Source organism: Pelophylax lessonae (genome assembly GCF_965119305.1).
Source record: "Pelophylax lessonae genome assembly, chromosome: 13".
NCBI lineage: Eukaryota > Metazoa > Chordata > Amphibia > Anura > Ranidae > Pelophylax > Pelophylax lessonae.
Genome location: NC_138780.1, coordinates 176,425,578 through 176,448,444, shown reverse-complemented (window position 1 = coordinate 176,448,444; position 22,867 = coordinate 176,425,578). Strand labels below are relative to the sequence as shown.

The 22,867-nt window shown below is 45.4% G+C and overlaps 1 protein-coding gene across 4 annotated transcripts in view; it reads right to left on the bottom strand.

The window, feature by feature from the left end:
- The window catches only part of CDC42BPB (CDC42 binding protein kinase beta), a 264,686-nt gene extending 251,147 nt beyond the window's left edge, over window positions 1-13,539 (bottom strand). For all 4 annotated transcript variants that reach the window (XM_082242642.1, XM_082242643.1, XM_082242644.1 and 1 more), the window contains exon 1: window positions 13,253-13,539. In XM_082242642.1, coding sequence (XP_082098768.1) covers window positions 13,253-13,427 — 175 coding nt within the window. In that variant the 5' untranslated portion in view covers window positions 13,428-13,539. The remainder of the gene's footprint in view (window positions 1-13,252) is intronic.
- Between the last annotated feature and the right edge of the window lie 9,328 nt (window positions 13,540-22,867).

The following is a 22,867-nucleotide window of genomic DNA, read 5'->3' as shown; positions in this document are numbered from 1 at the left end:
ATTCCGCTACCGGAAGTGACGTACGGACTAGAACAACTTACTGCGCGTGCGCCACGCGTTGCAACGTGGCCGCTATGCATTCTTATAGGTTTCCTAATGTGACAGAGCACAAAGCAGAGGCGGACATCTCCTTACACCCACACAAGTCTTGAATTTTACATTTATTTAGCAGTAAACTCACCCAATATACTGAATCACAGCATAACATTTCTATTATTTTTGTATTCTAGTAAGTATAGCGAGAAACCTGTGGCCAGAAGGTGGCGACGGCCATCTTGGTACACCCCGCACTGCTCAGCGACAAACTCATTACAGTGTTTTTTGCTCCATAAGATCCATTCCCCCCCCCCCCCAAAATGGGGGGAAATGTCTGTGCGTCTTATGGAGCAAATATAGAGTCTACCCGTGGTGACCCCTGAGTCCCGGCTCAGCCGTCACTTACTGGCATGGAGCCGCTACTTCCTGTATAGGCCCGTCCCACAGGCGGAGTGATATCAGATGCACTCCGCCTGTGATAGGAGGAGCCACACACAGGAAGCAGCGGCTTTGCTCTATGCTGCTTTTGCGTGTGTGCGTGTGTTTGTGTGCGTGCGTGTGTTTGCGTGCGTGCGTGTGTTTGCGAGCGTGCGTGTGTTTGCGAGCGTGCGTTTGCGTGCGTGCGTGTGTTTGCGTGCGTGCGTGTGTTTGCGTGCGTGTGTTTGCGTGCGTGCGTTTGCGTGCGTGCGTTTGCGTGCGTGCGTTTGCGTGCGCGCGTTTGCGTGTGCGCGCGTTTGCGTGTGCGCGCGTTTGCGTGTGCGCGCGTTTGCGTGTGCGCGCGTTTGCGTGTGCGCGCGTTTGCGTGTGCGCGCGTTTGCGTGTGCGCGCGTTTGCTTGCGCGCGTGCTTGCGTGCGCGTGCTTGCGTGTGTGTTTTCTTCTCGTTTCCCTCCTCTAAATTATGGTCAGGTGCGTCTTAAAGCGGAGTTCCAGCCATTCACTCACCTGTCCAACGGTCCAGTGATGCGGCCGCCCGAAGCCTCGATCCTCTCCCTCGGCGCTGGCATCACTGCTGTGGGCACCCGGCTGTGACAGTTTGCGGCTTCACAGCCGGGTACCCACTGCGCATGCGCGAGTCGTGCTGCGCGTCTTGATTGGCCGGCAATCTTCTGGGACCTCTGACATGTCCCAGAAGATTGCAGGGAGGGAGGGGGAGAGGAGAACTTCCGTTCAGGGCGCCGCGGCGCTCCGAGCGGAAGTGGGAGCGGGTACCTGTCAAAACTAGGTACCCGCTCCCCCCCCCAAAAAAATGACATGCCAAATGTGGCATGTCAGGGGGTCAGGACTCCCTAAAGCGGAAGTTCCAATTTTGGGTGGAACTCCGCTTTAAGGAGCGAAAAATACGGTATATAGTGAAATAGACGATATCACTCGGTCGTGGTGAGTTCACTGCTAAAATAAATGTAAAATTCCAGACTTGCGTGGGTGTAAGAAGATGTCCGCCTCTGCTTCGTGTTCTATAGGAAACCTTTTGGAACGCATAGCGGCCATGTTGGAATGCATGGCGCATGCGCAGTAAGTTTTTCTAGTCCGTACACCACTTCCGGTAGCGATATTCTGATAGAACACCGGCAACCAATGACAATGTATGTGATTGAACTTCACCCTGGATGCAGATCTGTGCGCCGCACTCTTCATTTGTGACCAGCTGCGTCTTATAACCTCTTAAAGAATCCTTCCCACGTATTCCCGCAGACTTTCCTGCATGTTAAGTATGTAGACAGGGAGATGTCCTGGCATTCGGGAGGCTAAACTTACAGAGAAGTTGCCGGATTTCAGGGAAGGAGCTCTATAGGTATAGTAAACATTTACAGGAAGAGATTCCAGACGCCCAGCACTTACATAAAACCAGATGTAGGCTGGACGGAGAAACATCAGATTCCAGCAAAATGATAGAGAAAAGCAATGCTACCATGTAGAGGAACCCGGGGATCACAGAAACTGATTACAACTGAAAAGCTAAAAAGTTAAAGTGACTGTAAAGTCTTTTTTTTTTTTAAGCAAACATGTTATACTTACCTCCTCTGTGCAGTTGGTTTTGCACTGGGCCACACAGATCCTCCTTCTCTGGTCCCTGGCTGGAGCTCCTGGCTCCTCCCTCCTGTCAAGAGCCCCCACAGCAAGCACAGCGCTATGGGGGCACCTGAGCCAAGCTGCAGCTCCGTGTGTTAATTCAGACACGGAGGTCATCTCACTGTTGCCCATCTAGTGCACCTGTTGATAATTTCATCAAAAGCGGAGTTCTACTCGTTTGTGTGTTTATTAAAAGTCAGCAGCTACAAAAAGTGTAGCTGGTGATCTTTAACAAACACGCACTCACCTGTTCCACAATCCAGAGATACGGCCGCCTGAAGCCTCGCTCCTCTCGGGGGCGCCAGCATCTCTAATGTGGGCGCCCAGCTGTGACAGCTTGCAGCTTCACAGTCGGGTGCTCACTGCGCATACGCAAGTCTTGCTACCCAACGTGAATGGCTGGGCAATCTTCTGGGATTTCTGACTTGTCCCAGAAGATTGCAGGGAGGGAGGGGGAGAGGAGAACTTCCACTTGAGCCGCCTATGTAGCCCGAGTGGAAGTGGGAGCAAGTACCTGTCAAATCTAGGTTTGCCTCTAGCAGGCAATGGAGCTTGTCCCAGGCAACATGACAGTCATTAAAGAGGAAGTAAAACCCCACCCAAAAAAAAAAATAAGAAAAAAATAAGCCCTGTAAGACAAAGGCATAATGAGCTAGAACCTTAGAACGAAGCCCCTGCAGTGCCGCCCACTCAGCGACAGGACAGCCAACATGTTCAGCCGTCCTGCTTCCTGGTTTGCATCCACCGGCCATCTGATGGGCCAGAGGCGTGATGACGCATTCGCGCACGGGAGCCGCTGTTCATGGCACAGGGCTCTGAAGGAATGGCACGGATGACCGTTCCTTCAGAGCGCATGCGCCGATGATGTCATCGGCTGCATTAACCACTTAAACCCCGGAGGATTTGGCTGCTAAAGGACCAGGGGTTTTTTTGCGATTTTTTACTGTGTGACTTTAACGGACAATTGCGCGGTCGTGCGACGCTGTACCTAAACTAATTTGACGTCCTTTTTTCCCCACAAACAGAGCTTTCTTTTGGTGGTATTTGATCACCTGTGCGATTTTTTGATCATGCGCTATAAACAAAAAAAAGAGCGTAAATTTTGCAAAAATAACAATATTTTTCACATTTTTTTATATGAAATTCCCCCAAAAAAAATATAAAAATCTAAATTTTTTAACATTTTTCGGCCAATTTGTTTTATGCTACCTATGTTTGGTAAAAAAAAAAAAAAAAAAAAAAAAAAAAAAAAAAAAGAAAAATCGCAAAAAGCGTATTTTGATTGGTTTGCGCAAAAGTTATCGCGTTTACTAACAAAGGGAAAGATTTTTGTCATTTTTGGTGTTTTTTTTTTTAACGCGTAATGGCGGCGATCTGCGATTTTTTTTCGGTACTGCGGCATTGCGGCGGACAGATCGGACCCTTGACTGACATTTTTTACACTTTTGGGGGTACCAGTGACATTACTGCAGTAATCTGTGCTATATATATGCACTGTTACTGCAAAAATGACACTGGCAGGGAAGGGGTTAACTTTATTGGACAGGGAGGGGTTAAGTGTGTCCTAGGGGCATGATTCTAACTGTGCAGGGACATTCCTATTGGTGTAAAAGCAAAGATCAACCGTTCTACATAGTAGAACGGTCAGATCTTCACTTTTACACAGGGAGAACTGACAGGCGGCTTGTTTACACAAGCCGCTCTGTCTTTCTCCCTTCACAGGAGCGATCGTAGTGTGACTGGCAGGACATCGAGTCCGCCGGTCACACGCACTGACTTGTCTGTGAACGAGCCGTGGCGGGCGCGCGCCCGCCTGCAATAGGCTCGCAAGTCAGTGACAGGCGAGTGACGTATCGATCCGTCACTCTGCCTGGTCGGGGCTGACCGCCGCAGTATATAGTCGTGCGGCGGTCGGCAACCGGTTAAAAGTAAATATCTCCTAAACGGTGCAAGAACCTATAGGTAAGAATTATTATAGGCCTACCTATGGGTACAAGTGATAAGAGAGGGATTACAGCCTCTTTAGGCGCAATGCAGACCTATGGAACACTCTTTGAAAGAGTAACTTTTGTAAGGGAAAAAAAAAGAAAAAAAAAGCCACCCCCTCTGGGTGTTTAATGAAATCAGTGATATATTGCAGGGGTTTTAACAAAACTTTTGTGGCTCTGAAGAAATATTTTTTTGCCATATCCTGTGCAGACAGATTCTGAAAGGGATGGTTCATTATAATCATCCGGGGGAATTTCTTGTTGCTGGTGAGGAAAGTCGCAGTGTCTGCATCCATTTAGAAATGCTTAAAGATGCGAGTTATCATTTGGATCAAGTTACATCCCTTTTATGGTGTAACAGGTTCCAGTATGTGCGCCACTCCCCCCCCCGTGACCAGGGTGGATAAAAAAAATCAATGATTTAAAAAAATATATATTTTTCTTTTTTTTTTTTTAAACAGATTTTTTTGTTTTTTAAGCAAATATATTTTAATAAAATGCTTTTGGAGTAAAAAATCTATCTAAAGATAGTTTTCTATTTAAGGCTCCTTTCACACTTGTGCGACTTGTAATGCGATTTGGGACTGCAAAAGTCGCATGGCAAGTCGTCCATTTCCAAAGAGTACCGTTCATATCTGTGTGAGCTGAAGTCGCACCGACATTAAAGTAGTCCCTGTACTACTTTGGCACGATTTTGATGCGTTTTGAGGTCCAAAGACATTCAAGCCCAGTCAAACTCGCATCAAAATCGCAACAAAGTCACGGTAAAATCGTACGACTGTGAAGTCGCACAAGTGTGAAAGAGGCCTTAGATACATTCATTATTTTGTTTATTCAGCATGAAATGGTGCTTTTTTTTTTCTTTATCAGGAAAAAAAAAAAGTAAGTTTATTCTGCAAACCAAGTATTACATATCAAGTATACATCATCATCAGATAAAACAAAGCACATTTGTACATAGCGAAAATGAGCTTATTATGTAGGATGAGGCTGTATATTCTGCAATATTTACATTTTTGGTAAACTCATTCAACTAATCCAAGCTCTGTAAGCTGAGATAACATGCACTGCATTGATGCATTCACACAATTTCACAGTAACCATGGAGATAAAAAAAAAAAAAAGTTCAGGAATATTCCTTTATCTCATTGTTTTGCAAATCTATGTACACTACAAACTGTATGATTGAATCGGTTCTGATATCACTGTTTTACTAACCTGACAGCTTATTATTCTAAATAGGAAACCTTCATTTTGTTTGCAAAGATTAAAGATTCTAACTACCAGCAAGGAGGAGCCCTTACATTTAAAGAGCACCGGTCATTTCAGATCCATCATGGCAGTGGGAATCCACTCACCTGCTGCTGCCACGTCCCTCACCTTGTTGTGCCACTGCTGCATCACCAGCCGTCCTGTTAAAGTGAATGGGACTGTCTGAGTAAACAGCGGGTCAGAAGAGGAGCCCCTGCGGGACGGAGATGACAGTTGCCGTCATGTCCCTCTTATTGTGTCACTGCCGCATCACCAGCCGTTCCATTAAAGTGAATGGGCTTTTTCGGGCCCGCAGCAGAATCGGATCACATGGGGGTTAACACTGATTCGATTCATGTCCGAACTGACAGTTCACACTGCGATATGCGAACTGATCTGGGGGGGGGGGTCGTTAACTTTGTATTGACACCCCCAGCAATTTGGATATGGCAGTGTGAACTGCCTGCGATTTGAATGCGATGTGGGAATCCGCGGTAGATTCGCAGGGTTCCCGCATTGCATATATGTGAACGGCACTTAATCAGAGAAATGTAAAGTGGAACTATAAGGGCTCTAAACTTACCACCCCCTCCAATGGTCCGGGTCCCTCGTGGGCATCTTCTCCCCAGGTGTCAGTCTTTGGGCTTCTCCACCGGATGGCCCAAGCTGACGTAACTCCGGTCTGCGCTGGAACCAGTCACCCTGGCACACAGGGACAGTGCAGGTGATGTAAACTGAGCTGCGCATGCCCAGTTCAGTTTACATGCCAGAGAAGACTTCCAACAAGCAGGTAGGTGTATTTTAATGCAGAAGAGACATTGCATGTCTCTATCCGGCCCGCTCAGAGTCTGTTCTAAATAATGCCTCGTACACACACGTCCATAGTTGGCCGTGAATTTTCAGCCGACGTCCGATAGGCCGTTTTTCGACTTGTTAGTATGATGCTTCCAACAACCGACTCCGACTTTTCGGCCGAACAAAATCTGGCGTGCAGACTATAAAATTTTTGTTGGCCGTCACCACAACGACCGATTTTCCATCAGTCAGTGCAGATTTCGGCAGACAAAAATCTGATGAGCAAGACTGGGCATGCTCAGAGAAGAAAAAACACACGGAAAGTAAACCAGAACATGACATCACTTCTGAAGTTGGTTTTTGCTGGCCAAGAAAATTCGTGTGCAGTCTAGGCACATTCCAACCAACACAACAACACTGGACAAAAGACGGACGATCGGTCGGCCGATAATCGTTGTGTGTGTACGGGGCTTAAGTCTTCAGTTCCATTTTAATGTGAGGCGGTTTGCAGCAACCATTGTACAGGTGACTGTGAAACAAACATACAACCTGATCTATACTAGTGTACCGACGTTCTATATTCTGACCGGAGCTCCCCTTTATGCTGAAAGTCAAAGCATCATCTTAGTGAAGAGGTTCTAGAAGAACGTTCCGATCCCGATATGCAGCATTTATGGAAAACATGTCCTTATGTGACCCTACATCCCTCCAGACAGGTAATGGATAGTACTTGCAAGGATTGTGACATCGCTGGCCAGAAAAGTTAGCTAGAAAGTTGGACAAAGGTGGATTTACACTTTAAGGAGGATTAAATCACTCGTCTGTCTACAATGGAGCACACATCCCAGACAGATCTGTCAAGTCAAGGGACAACGAAAACAGGTTGCAGAACTCTTCATATAAACTATGGATGTGCCGAAGGGAAGACACAGAACTGACAGTTCATTCCAAACAGTACGGAGGGATCCAGACAGCTACAGAGATAAATACAGAGGGGGTCCAGACAGTACAGAGGATCCTAATAATACACAGATCCAAATCATACAGAGGGATCCAGGAAGGCACAGGGGATACAGACAGTACAGGGGATCCAAAAAACACAAAGATCCGGGAAGGTAAAGAGGATACTGTAAAAGCCAAAAGGAAAAGTTACATACAGTATCTCACAAAAGTAAGTACACCCCTCACATTTTTGTAAATATTTTATTCTATCTTTTCATGTGACAACACTGAAGAAATGACACTTTGCTACAATGTAAATTAGTGAGTGTACAGCTTGTATAACAGTGTACATTTACTGTCCCCTCAAAATAACTCAACACACAGCCATTAATGTCTAATCAGCTAGCAACAAAAGTGAGTACACCCCTAAGTGGAAATGTTCAAATTGGGCCCAAAGTGTCAATATTTTGTGTGGCCACCATTATTTTCCAGCACTGCCTTAACCCTCTTGGGCATGGAGTTCACCAGAGCTTCACAGGTTGCCCCTGGAGTCCTCTTCCACTCCTCCATGATGACATCATAGAGCTGGTGGATGTTAGAGACCTTGCGCTCCTCCACCTCCTGTCTGAGGATGCCCCACAGATGCTGAATAGGGTTTAGGTCTGGAGACATGCTTGGCCAAACCATCACCTTTACCCTCAGCTTCTTTAGCAAGGCAGTGGTCGTCTTGGAGGGGTGTTTGGGGTCATTATGTTGGAATACTGCCCTGTGGCGCAGTCTCTGAAGGGAGGGGATCATGCTCTGCTTCAGTATGTCACAGTACATGTTGGCATTCATGGTTTCCTCAATGAACTGTAGCTCCCCAGTGCCAGCAGCACTCATGCAGCCCCGGGCCATGACACTCCCACCACCATGCTTGACTTTAGGCAAGAAACATTTGTCTTTGTACTCCTCACCTGGTTGCCATCACACACACTTGACATCATCTGAACCAAATAAATGTATCTTGGTCTCATCAGACCACAGGATATGATTCCAGTAATGTCCTCAATCTGCATGTCTTCAGCAAACTGTTTGCAGGCTTTCTTGTGCATCATCTTTAGAAGAGGCTTCCTTCTGGGATGACAGCCATGCAGACCATCTTGATGCAGTGTGCGGTGTATGGTCTGAGCTCTGACAGGCTGACCCCCCCCCCCCCACCCCTTCAACCTCTGCAGCAATGCTGGCAGCACTCATACGTCTATTTCCCAAAGACAACCTCTGGATATGACACTGGGCACATGCACTCAACTTCTTTGGTCGGCCATGGTGAGGCCTGTTCTGAGTGGAACCTGTCCTGTTAAACCACTGTATGGTCTTGGCCACCGTACTGCAGCTCAGTTTCAGGGTCTTGGCAATCTTCCTATAGCCTAGACCATCTTTATGTAGAGCAACAATTCTTTTTTTCAGATACTCAGAGAGTTCTTTGCCATGAGGTGCCATGTTGAACTTCCAGTGACCAGTATGAGAGAGAGAGTAATAAAACCAAATTTAACACACCTGCTCCCCATTCACACCTGAGACCTTGTAACACTAACGAGTCACATGACACCGGGGAGGGAAATGGGCCAAATTTGGACATTATTACTTAGGGGTGTACTCAATTTTGTTGACAGCAGTTCAGTTATTAATGGCTGTGTTGAGTTATTTTGAGGGGACAGCAAATTTACACTGTTATACAAGCTGTACACTCACTACTTTACATTGTAGCAAAGTGTAATTTCTTCAGTGTTGCCACATGAAAAGATATAATAAAATATTAACAAAAATGTGAGGGGTGTACTTACTTTTGTGAGATACTGTAAGTGGTGGCCATCATCCCTAATTGTACAACTTTGCAAAAAAGACTAAGCTATGCTTACATTGCCTTTAAAGTCCCATACAATGGGGGTTCATTTTTTCACAGTTGCAGCAAGGTACAGGGGGATCCAGCAAGGTACAGGGGGATCCAGCAAGGTACAGGGGGAACCAGCAAGGTACAGGGGGAACCAGCAAGGTACAGGGGGAACCAGCAAGGTACAGGGGGAACCAGCAAGGTACAGGGGGAACCAGCAAGGTACAGGGGGATCCAGCAAGGTACAGGGGGATCCAGCAAGGTACAGGGGGATCCAGCAAGGTACAGGGGGAACCAGCAAGGTACAGGGGGAACCAGCAAGGTACAGGGGGAACCAGCAAGGTACAGGGGGAACCAGCAAGGTACAGGGGGAACCAGCAAGGTACAGGGGGAACCAGCAAGGTACAGGGGGAACCAGCAAGGTACAGGGGGAACCAGCAAGGTACAGGGGGAACCAGCAAGGTACAGGGGGAACCAGCAAGGTACAGGGGGAACCAGCAAGGTACAGGGGGAACCAGCAAGGTACAGGGGGAACCAGCAAGGTACAGGGGGATCCAGCAAGGTACAGGGGGATCCAGCAAGGTACAGGGGGATCCAGCAAGGTACAGGGGGATCCAGCAAGGTACAGGGGGATCCAGCAAGGTACAGGGGGAACCAGCAAGGTACAGGGGGAACCAGCAAGGTACAGGGGGAACCAGCAAGGTACAGGGGGAACCAGCAAGGTACAGGGGGAACCAGCAAGGTACAGGGGGAACCAGCAAGGTACAGGGGGAACCAGCAAGGTACAGGGGGAACCAGCAAGGTACAGGGGGAACCAGCAAGGTACAGGGGATCCACCATTGCTCCAGGAGATTGTCCTTTTTTTTCTATGACACATCACCTGAACACCACACAACATCACCAGTGCCACCACTGCCCCCAGTCCCACCATTACAACGATTCAATCAGCAATTCGCAGAGACTCAATACCACAAGCTAAAACCACCAAGAGTCCAATATAGAACTTCAATATTGTTTATTTCTCTAGCTGTTGTCGCAATGCCACAGAATGCCCTGTGGTGCCAAGCCACACATCGCTTCTCCTCATACAAACCCAGACAATGACTTCTAGTGCAATTCATTATACTGCTGCCATAACCCCGACAAGTCCCTCAGTGGCATGGCCCAATGTAAGTGACATGTTCCTGTGCAACTCTTCTAAATGACACCCGGAACTTCTGGTGCCCTACACCCCATTTCCTGTGTCATGCCCCCCCATAACCGCCTTATATGTTCACCTCGCCTACAACAAAAACCCCATTTTATTCCTATAGGAGACCCCCCCATGTGACATTCCTCTGTGGCCCCTGTGACTCATCTATAGGATGCCCATTGTGTCACCAATAGTCTATGTCCTACATGTGTGCAATTCCAGCATCATTTCCTCCTTCCTGTGCCATATTAGTCATATCCTCTGGGAGGGTCCCAGTATTTCCTCACTGTATGATGCCCACTGGGCCCTTCAATGCCATACTCACTGCACGCCCCTTGTATAAACTCTTTTTTGCATTAATGTCTAACTAACCCCTCTGTATGACTGCTGTATATGTAAGACCCTCCTGTACACTGTGCAGGTTAATGTGCCTATCTGCATATAACGCCCTCCCTGTATGATGCCCATTGTGCCCTCAGTATGGTACCAGGCACATCTATATAATAGCCACTGTACCCTCCCTAAATGGTACTTGGAAACTTCTCTACAGAATGTCAACTGTGCCTTTCTGGATGGTATCTGGCCACTTCTATACATGATGCCCACAGTGCCCTCTTTAGATGGTATCTGGTACATTCTCTATACTACGCCTTCCGTATATGATGCCCACTGTACCCTCCCAATACTACCCCTTCCCTGGATGGTAATTGGCATATTCGCTATGAAGCACACAGTGCCCTCCTTTCTTGGCACCTGTATGGTGCTTTCCACTGTTCGCACCCTCCCTGAATATTGCCCACTGTATGATACCTGGCACCTTCCTTTTGTAGTGCCCCTTGTATCCTCTCACTATAGGACCAGCACTTTCTCTATATTATTCCTCCTCTGTGTATGGTAGCTGGCACCTTCCCTGTATGTTGTCCACAGTGCCCGATATGTATGGTACTCAGCGCCTTCTCCCTACTATACCCAGTGCCATCCCCAGAACCTTGTTTATACTATGACTCTCCGGTATGGTACCCAGCGCTCTCTATACATCTCTATACACAATGTCTAGTGCCATCCCTGAAAGCTTGATTATACTGTGCTATGCCAGGACAGTATCTGGTACACACAATATATATTGTCCCTTAGTCCTCTAAGCATGGTACCTGGTACTCTCTAAATGCTGCCTAGTGTCATCCCTGGCACTTTGACTATACTACACCCTTCCAGTATGGTACCCAATGCCTTCTACATGATGCCCACTGGGCCCTTCCAGTATGGTATCTGGTATTGTCTATATACAATGCCCAGTATAATCCCTGGCACCTTGACTTTGCTACAATCTCCAGGTGTGGTACCCGACACTCCATATATATGATGCCTAGTGTGCCCTTAAAGAATGGCACCTGGTAGTTCATATGATGCCCAGTGCCACCCCCAGCACCTTGTCTATACTACATCCTCCCCAGTATAGTGCCCAGTGCATTCTATGTATGATAGCCTGTGCCATCCCTGACACCTCTCTATTTTGTGTCCTCCCAATATGGTACCCAGTGGGTTTTATATATGATGCCCAGTGCCAGCTCTGACAGCATGATTATACTGTGCCTGCGTGGTAGGTTGTACTTTATTTTATGCCCAGTGTCACCCCAATGCCATTACTACATCCTCCCAGCATGGTACCCAGTACTTTCTCTATATAATGCCCCCATGCCCTCCCTGTATTGTACCTAGTGCTTTCTTTACACGATGTCCCACATGCCCCCCGGAGTATAGTACCCAGTGCTTTCTAGAAATGATGCCCCCCCGTGCTCTCCCAGTATGGTACCCAGTGCTTTCTAGAAATTATGCCCCCCAGTATGGTACCCAGTGGCTTATATAAATTATGCTCTCCCAGTACAGTACCCAATCCCCATTTCCTCCCCCCCAGTATGGTGCCTAGTGCTTTCTATATGATGTCCCCCAGTATGATAGCCAGTGCTTTCTATATATGATATCCCCCATGCCCTTCCAGTATAGTGCCCACTGCTTTCTATAAATGATGCCCAGTGCCATCCCTGACAGCTTGTCTATACTATACCCATGTATACCCATCATACCTGGTGCCCACTATAAGGTGCCTGTGCCCTTTCAGTATAATACCTGCCACTTTCTCTATATGATGCCCAGCGCCATTCCTGGCACCTTGATTTTAGTTCACCCTCCCAGTATGGTACCCAGCATCCCCCATCATGCCCACTGTGTTCTCCCAACATGGTATCTGGTACCCTCGTTATATGATGCCCAGCATGCCCTCCAAGAATGGCACTTGGTACTTCAGATGATGCCCAGTGCCATCCCCAGCACCTTGTCTATACTACATCCTCCCAGCATGGTACCCTGTGCCAACCCTGACACCCCTCTATATTGTGCCCTCCCAGAATGATACCCAGTGCTTTCTCTATATGACAGCACCCCCTTGTATGGTACCCAGTGCCTTCCTATATGATGCACCCCATTCTCTACCAGTGCTTTCTATATATGATGCCCCCATGTATGGTACCAAGTATGGTGCCCAGTGCTTTCCAAGATGCCCTCCCAGTATGGTACCCAGTGCTTTCTATATATGATGTCCACCATGTATGGTACCCGATGCATTTTTTGATGCCCCGAGCTTTCTATGATGCTCTCCCAGTATGGCACCCAGTGCTTTCTACGATGCCCTCCCAGTATGGCACCCAGTGCTTTCTATGATGCCCCCCATGTATGGTACTTACTACCTAGTATGGTGCCCAGTGCTACGATGCCCTCCCAGTATGGCACCCAGCGCTTTCTATGATGCCTTCCCAGTATGGCACCCAGTGCTTTCTATGATGCCCCCCATGTATGGTACCTAGTATGGTGCCCAGTGCTATGATGTCCTCCCAGTTTGGCACCCAGTGCTCTCTATGGTGCCCAGTGACATCTCCAGCACCCCCTATGTGGTGTCCTCCCAGTACAGTGGCCGGTCCTCCTCTCTATGGTACCCAGTGACATCTCCAGCACCCCCTATGCTGTGTCCTCCCAGTACAGTGGCCGGTCCTCCTCTCTATGGTGCTCAGTGTCACCCCCCAGTATTGCACCCCCCGGCGGTCACTCACCCCAGTCCAGGAACTCGGTGACGTACTTGTCCCGGCGCAGTGCCGGGTTGCTGCATTCGGTGACCAGAGACAGGAGGACGTCCAGCAGAGTCTCCACACTCAGCGCCGCCTCATTCCTCTGCGGCCCGTCCAGCAGCAGCTGCTCCAGCCGCTTCAGCCGCACCTTGGCCGACATGCTGCCTCCGCCTGCTAAGTCCCCACCGAGAATAAACACCGGGGCTCACCGCCTCCACCTCCCGCTGCCCAACATGGCCGCCACTGCCGACCGGGAGACGCGGCCCCGCCCACCGGAAAGGAATGTCCCGGCTGACGTCACCGCGATCCTGGAGGAGCCCCCTTCCGGCCGCCAGCCGCACTGCACGTCCATAGGGAATAGCATAAGGGAGGGAGGGGGAGCTACGGGGCGCGGCGAGGGACACGCCTCCTCAGTGAGCGCTGGGGCTCCGCCCCCTCAGTGCTTGGGCTGGGGTGAACAGGAGATCCACCGACATCTGATTGTATCCAATACATTGTATATACATTGTATCCAATACACTATATCCACACTGATCACTACATTGTATCCAATACACTATATCCACACTGATCACTACATTGTATATACATTGTATCCAATACACTATATCCATACTGATCAATACATTGTATATACATTGTATCCAATACATTATATCCACACTGATCAATACATTGTATATACATTGTATCCAATACACTATATCCACACTGATCACTACATTGTATATACATTGTATCCAATACACTATATCCATACTGATCAATACATTGTATATACATTGTATCCAATACATTATATCCACACTGATCAATACATTGTATATACATTGTATCCAATACACTATATCCATACTGATCAATACATTGTATATACATTGTATCCAATACATTATATCCACACTGATCAATACATTGTATATACATTGTATCCAATACACTATATCCACACTGATCAATACATTGTATATACATTGTATCCAATACACTATATCCACACTGATCACTACATTGTATATACATTGTATCCAATACATTATATATCCACACTGATCACTACATTGTATATACATTATATCCAATACACTATACCCACACTGATCAATACATTGTATATACATTGTATCCAATACACTATATCCACACTGATCAATACATTGTATATACATTGTATCCAATACACTATATCCACACTGATCGCTACATTGTATATACATTGTATCCAATTCACTATATCCACACTGATCGCTACATTGTATATACATTGTATCCAATACACTATATCCACACTGATCTCTACATTGTATATACATTGTATCCAATACACTATATCCACACTAATCACTACATTGTATATACATTGTATCCAATACACTATATCCACACTGATCATTACATTGTATATACATTGTATCCAATATACCATATCCACACTGATCGCTACATTGTATATACATTGTATCCAATACACTATATCCACACTGATCAATACATTGTATATACATTGTATCCAATACACTATATCCACACTGATCACTGCATTGTATATACATTGTATATACATTGTATCCAATACACCATATCCACACTAATCACTACATTGTATATACATTGTATCCAATACACTATATCCACACTGATCATTACATTGTATATACAATGTATCCAATACACTATATCCACACTGATCAATACATTGTATATACATTGTATCCAATACACTATATCCACACTGATCACTACATTGTATATACATTGTATCCAATACATTATATATCCACACTGATCACTACATTGTATATACATTGTATCCAATACACTGTATCCACACTGATCACTACATTGTATATACATTGTATCCAATACATTATATATCCACACTGATCACTACATTGTATATACATTGTATCCAATATACTGTATCCACACTGATCACTACATTGTATATACATTGTATCCAATACACTATATCCACACTGATCGCTACATTGTATATACATTGTATCCAATACACTATATCCACACTGATCGCTACATTGTATATACATTGTATCCAATACACTATATCCACACTGATCACTACATTGTATATACATTGTATCCAATACACCATATCCACACTAATCACTACATTGTATATACATTGTATCCAATAAACTATATCCACACTGATCATTACATTGTATATACATTGTATCCAATACACTATATCCACACTGATCATTACATTGTATATACATTGTATCCAATACACCATATCCACACTGATCACTACATTGTATATACATTGTATCCAATACACTATATCCACACTGATCACTACATTGTATATACTTTGTATCCAATACACTATATCCACACTGATCATTACATTGTATATACATTGTATCCAATACACTATATCCACACTGATCACTACATTGTATATACATTGTATCCAATACACTATATCCACACTGATCACTACATTGTATATACTTTGTATCCAATACACTATATCCACACTGATCACTACATTGTATATACTTTGTATCCAATACACTATATCCACACTGATCGCTACATTGTATATACATTGTATCCAATACACTATATCCACACTGATCATTACATTGTATATACATTGTATCCAATACACTATATCCACACTGATCACTACATTGTATATACATTGTATCCAATACACTATATCCACACTGATCACTACATTGTATATACATTATATCCAATACATTATATATCCACACTGATCACCACATTGTATATACATTGTATCCAATACACTATATCCACACTGATCACTACATTGTATATACATTATATCCAATACATTATATATCCACACTGATCACCACATTGTATATACTTTGTATCCAATACACTATATCCACACTGATCGCTACATTGTATATACAGTACATTGTATCCAATACATTATATCCACACTGATCACTATATTGTATATACATTTTATCCACACTGATCACTACTGTATATTATATCTTCACTGATAACAACATGATTCAGACAACATTGGGGAATATTTAGTGGTGCACACAGAATATGGTGCAGCTGTGCATGGTAACCAATCAGCTTCCAGGTTTTATTGTGAAAGATTAAAGAGGGGCTCCAGGCTCCTTTGGAAAAAAATAAAAGCCAGCAGCTACAATACTGTAGCTGCTGATTTTTAATATTAGGACATTTACCTGTCCACAAATCCAGCCTTGTCTTCACCCCAGCTGATTTTTCCATTGGCTCTCGGGTGCTGCCGCCGCCATTTTTTTGTAAGGGAAACCGGCAGGGAAGCCCTGCAGCTTCACAGCTGGTCTCCTACTGCGCATGCATGAAGCGCATTGCACTTTGTGTTGTGAATGGCCTGGCGGCGGTGGAAGGACTTTGTGATGGTGATGATCTGGCTCTGTTGGGTAGGGGATGCACATCTGCGCCGCCGGCGGCTTGCTCCCGCTGTGATCACACACAGCGGGAGCCAAGTGGTGGATACCATGGACTCGATGTCCTCTGGCATCTGCCAATCATTGAGCAGAGAGGCAGGACAGCGGTCTGAAAGGAGGGAAGGGATGAAATTTGTTTCTCTGAAAAGCAGGGAATAAAGTCCATCTCTTCCCCTAGTAAGAGCAGCACACATGGTGTTGAAAAAAAAAAAAAAAAAAAGATTAGGCACCCAGTTAACCCTTTGATCGCCCCTAATGTTAACCCCTTCCCAGACAGTGTCATTAGTACAGTGACAGTGCATATTTTTAGCACTGACCACTGTATTAGTGTCACTGTTTCCCAAAAAGTGTCAAAAATGTCAGTTAGTGTCAGAATGTCCGCTGCAATATCGCAGTCCCGCTATAAGTCGCTAATTGCCGTCATAACTAGAAAAAAAATGTATATATACTATAGTTTGTAGACGCTATAACTTTTGCGCAAACCAATCAATATACACTTATTTGGATTTATTATTACCAAAAATATGTACAAAAATATGTACATATTGGCCAAAATGTAGGAAGAAATTAGATTTTTTTATTGGATATGTTTTATAGCAGAAAGTAAAAAAATATTGTTTTAATTTTCAAAATTGTTGGTATTTATTTGGTTATAGTGCAAAAAATAAAAAACTCAGAGTTGATCGAATACCACCAAAAGAAATCTCTATTTGTGGGGAAAAAAAGGACAGAAATGTAATTTGGGCACAGCATCGCACGACCGCGCAATTGTCAGGTAATGCAGTACCGTATCGCAAAAACCTGTCTCATCATGAGGGGGGGTAAATCTTATGGAGGTCAAGTGGTTAAAAAGTAACATTTAAATATTTTACATTTTAGACTGGGGGGCCATGAGATGTTTTTTGTTCTTTTAAAGGGTGCTGCCACTGAAAAAAAAGTTATAGAGTGTCACCTGACTGACAGCGCTGAGTCTGCTGGGGCTGCTGGCATCACATCCAAGATGGCGGATCCCAGCAGGAGGATGATTTTAGGTAAATAACAGAAGAAATCACTTTAAATACACATGTAATCTTATAGGAAGATTTTTTTTTTTTTTAATGAACAGTCTGGGGACACGGCCTTTTTATAGGGGATCTGGGGTTGATTTAACCACTTCTGGACCGGAAGATTTCCCCCCTTAATGACCAGGCCATTTTTTGCGATTCGGCACTGCGCTAATTTAACGGACAATTGCGCGGGTGTGCGACACTGTACCCAAATAAAATTGATGTCCTTTTTTTCCCACAACTAGAGCTTTCTTTTGGTGGTATTTGATCACCTCTGTGATTTTTATTTTTTTGCGCTAAAAACAAAAAAAGAGCGACAATTCTGAAAAAATATATATTTTTTTCACTTTCTGCTATATAACATTCCCAAAAAAAAAAAAAAAAAAAAATGTAAAAGTCTAATTTTTTCATCCTTTTAGGCCAATTTGTAATCTGCTACATATTTTTGGTCAAAAAAATCCCAATAAGCGTATTTTGATTGGTTTGCGCAAAACTTATCGCGTCTACAAACTAGGGGAAAGATATATGTCATTTTTATTTATTTATTTATTTTTTACTAGTAATGGCGGTGATCTGCGATTTTTTGCGAGACTGCGACATTGCGGCGGACAGATCGGACCCCTAACTGACATTTTGACACTTTTGGGAGGACCAGTGACATTACTACAGTTATCAGTGCTAAAAATATGCACTGTTACTGTACTAATGACACTGGCAGGGAAGGGGTTAACCCAGGGATGATCAAAGGGTTAAGTGTGAGCCTAGGGGGGTGTTTTCCAACTGTGGGGGGGTTGTTGGGCTTATGGCATTAATACAGAGACTTGTGAACCTTAATAGGAGGATCACAGGAGCTCTGCATTGATTGCAGAGAGAACAACGGTCTGCTGTGTTTACAACAGCAGACTGCTGTTCTCTCTTCGTGGGGAGCGATCGCAGGTGCCCAGCGGCGATCGCGGCCGCCAGCCCCATGTATCGGCTTCCTCGCTGGTGAGTCCATGCGCGCCCCCCCAGGATCGCTCCCACAGACCACCTTACAGATACAGCGATTTTGGGGAACCTGCTGACCTGCCACCATATAACTGCGGCAGGTGGTCGGCAAGTGGTAAAAAAAAGCGGAGAGTGGAAAATCCAAGGCAGCTCTGTATAGAAACCAAGCTGATTGGCTGCCATGCACAGCTGCACCAGATTTTGCACTCTCTAGTTTCAGTAAATGAACCCGATTGTCACTGAACCCATGCACGTTACATTGTCTCTGCAGTAATAACGTCATATAGTGCGTGCTGAAAATACAAGATACTTTCTCCTTGTGTTGGGTAGAAGAGAATCCCACCGAAGGCTCCAACCTGTCAAATGGCAATCAGGATGCAATCCCTTCTACATATGGCCCACCTCCGGGGGATGGATGGACAATTCTGTCACATGGGATTTCCCCTCGGAGATTAGAGGAAGACTCAAGCTCTGCTCTTAGTGTATTAATGAGCAAATAATGGACCTCACTCTCCATATGATCTCATAATGAATGCATGGAGGTGAGTGTTTGGTGACCTTTGGCCTCTGGGCATAATGTAATGGTCAGCTAATAGCTCAAGTGATATATAGAGAAAAGAATAGACACACTACATGAGATGTAGGAGACTGCAGGCATACTACAGGAGATGGTTAGCGACTGAAGTCAGGGTACAGGAGATGGTAAGGGACTACAGACATACTACAGAAGATGGTCAGAGACTGCAGGCATACTACAGGAGATAGTAAGAGACTGTGGGCATAGTACAGGAGATGGTCAGAGATTGAAGTCAGGGTACAGGAGATGGTCAGAGACTGCAGACATACTACAGGAGATGGTCAGAGACTGAAGTCAGGGTACAGGAGATGGTCAGAGACTGCAGACATACTACAGGAGATGGTCAGAGACTGAAGTCAGATTACAGGAGATGATCATAGACTACAGATATACCACAGGAGATGGTCAGAGACTGCAGGCATACTACAGGTGATGGTCAGAGATTGAAGTCAGGGTACAGGAGATGGTCAGAGAGTGCAGGTATACTCCAGGAGATGGTCAGAGACTGAAGTCAGGGTACAGGAGATGGTCAGAGGGTGCAGGCATACTACAGGAGATGGTCAGAGACTGAAGTCAGGGTACAGGAGATGGTAAGGGACTACAGACATAATACAGGAGATGGTCAGAGATTGCAGGCATACTACAGGAGATGGTCAGAGATTGAAGTCAGGGTAGAGGAGATGGTCAGAGACTGCAGACATACTACAGGAGATAGTAAAAGACTGTGGGCAGAGTACAGGAGATGGTCAGAGACTGAAGTCAGGGTACAGGAGATGGTCATAGACTACAGATATACTGCAGGCATACTACAGGGGATGGTCAGAGATTGAAGTCAGGGTACAGGAGATGGCCAGAGACTGCAGACATACTACAGGAGATAGAAAGAGACTGTGGGCATAGTACAGGAGATGGTCAGAGTCTGAAGTCAGAGTACAGGGGATGGTCAGAAACTGCAGGCATACTACAGGAGATGGTAAGAGACTGAAGTCAGGGTACAGGAGATGGTCATAGACTGCAGATATACTGCAGGCATACTACAGGAGATGGTCAGAGACTGCAGACATACTACAAGAGATAGAAAGAGACTGTGGGCATAGTACAGGAGATGGTCAGAGTCTGAAGTCAGAGTACAGGGGATGGTCAGAAACTTCAGGCATACTACAGGAGATGGTGTGAGATTGAAGTCAGGGTACAGGAGATGGTAAGAGACTGCGGACATAATATAGAAGATTGTAAGAAACTGAAGTCAGTGAAGTTCCTCACTTGTCCAGGATACACAATTGCATGCTGGGATTCAGTAATGTAATAGATCCAGAAAACACATTTAGGCTGGGTTCACACATATGCGATGTGGGAACCAGTGTGATTCCTATAGAGCAGGGATCCTCAAACTACGGCCCTCCAGCTGTTGCGGAACTACACATCCCATGAGGCATTGTAAAACTCTGACATTCACAGACATGACCAAGCATTATTGGAATTGTAGTTCCTGCTCAACTGGAGGGCCATAGTTTGAAGATCCCCCGCATCGCATCTAACTCACATGCAGTTCACACTGCACTCTGCGAATCGCTGCAGGTGTCAATAGCAAGTTAATGACACCCCCAAATCAGTTTGCAGATCGCAGTGCAAACTGTGAAATCAGACAGGAATCGTTCATTCCTGTCCGACCGAAACTAAAGGGTCCTGCATCATTTTGGTCCGAATAGGATGCAAATTCAGCCATACAAACTGTATGGCTGACTTTGCATCGCACAGATATCGCATGTGATCTGCACAGCAATGCGGTGTGAATCACATGCAATGTCTGTCATCTCATCCGTGTGAACCCAGCCTAAACGTGCATTAAATTCACTATATGTGCTGCACTGACAGTTAGTGCAACACACATTAAACCGCACAATGCATTTCTATACACAGCATATAGCGTTTTTCTGTGTGCTCCAGTTCTAGTAATCCTCCCCCATTATGTTTTACATAAATTTGACATCTAACCCATTGATACTGATAGATATTTCTACACCCACCTACACCCATGATACTTACCTTAGGTTCATATTTATGCAGTTGCATTTTTCATGCATTTTGCATTTTCTTTTCTCTTTAACCCCTTCCTGTCCACCGTATGCAGAATGAAGGCCGCCGGGTGGTTCTGTTGTCCTGACTGGGGGTCATATGACGTCCAGCAGGATAAGCCGCTCATGTGCGCCCCAGCGAAGGGATCTCCGATCTTGGTAAAGAGCCTATGACGTTGGCTCTTTACTACTTGATCAGCTTTGTCCAATCTCAGCTGATCACACAGAAACCAGGAAGTGCCATTTATCGGCTTTCCTCCATTTGCGCTGACAAGGCGTGGGTAGAGGAGAGCCGATCAGCGGCTCTCCTGACAGGTGGGGTCTGCACTGATATACAGCACATTGATTATCAGTGAAGGCCCATCAGCAATGTCCACCAGTGCCCGTCAGTGATGCCCGTTAGTACCCCACCAGTGAGGCTCATCTGTACTTACATGTGATGCTAATCAGTGCCCATAAAGGATGCCAATCAGTGCCCATTAGTAATGCCAGTCAGTGCCCATCAGTAATGCCTATCAGTGCCTCCTCATCAGTGCTGCCTATCAGTGCCATCTATCAGTGCTGTCCATCATTGCCCATCAGTGCCACCTATCAATCCCCATCATTCCTGCCCTTCATTGCTGCCCATGATTGCCCATCAGTGCCCATCAGTGCCATATATCAGTGCCCATCAGTGCTGCATATCAGTGCCACCTATCAGTGCTTTTCAGTGCTGCATATCAGTGCCCATCGGTGCCACCTAATCTGTGCCGCCTCATCAGTGCCCATTAGTGCTGCATTATCAGTGCACATTAGTGCTGCCCCATCAGTGCCCGTTAGGGAAGGAGAAAATTTACTTATTTACAAAATGTTATAACATAAACAAAAAAACAAAGAAAAAAAAATGTTTTTTTTACATTTTGGTCTTTTTTATTTGTAACGCAAAAGCCAGCAGTGATCAAATACAACCTTAAAAAAAGCTCTCATTGTCAGGAAAAAAAGATAAAAATATCATATGGGTACAGTGTCGCATGACAGTGCAATTGTCATTCACAATGCCACAGTGCTGAAAGCTGAAAATTGGCCTGGGCAGGGAGGGGGTAAAAGTGCAGTGTATTGAAGGTGGTAAATAAACTGGGTATAGCTGGTTGTTAAGGAGTGGGCTGGGAAGCCGGCCACCGCGTCCTTAACAACCGATGAGTAATCAGCTGTCAGCGGGGTTCCCCTCAAAAAATGTTTTTTTTTCTGGATATTTTATAGCCAGCAATTTTTGTTTTTACATTCAGCTGATGACTCCTCAGTTGTTAAAGTGGTAGTATAACGCTTTTTTTGACTTTTAACTACAGGTAAGCCTATAATAAGGCTTACCTGTAGGTACAATTAATATCTCCTAAACCTGCACGGTTTAGGAGATATTACCACTGCATGCAGCCGCGGACGCTGGCGGCGCATGCGCTCTGAAGGTCCGGCGGACCTTCAGAGTT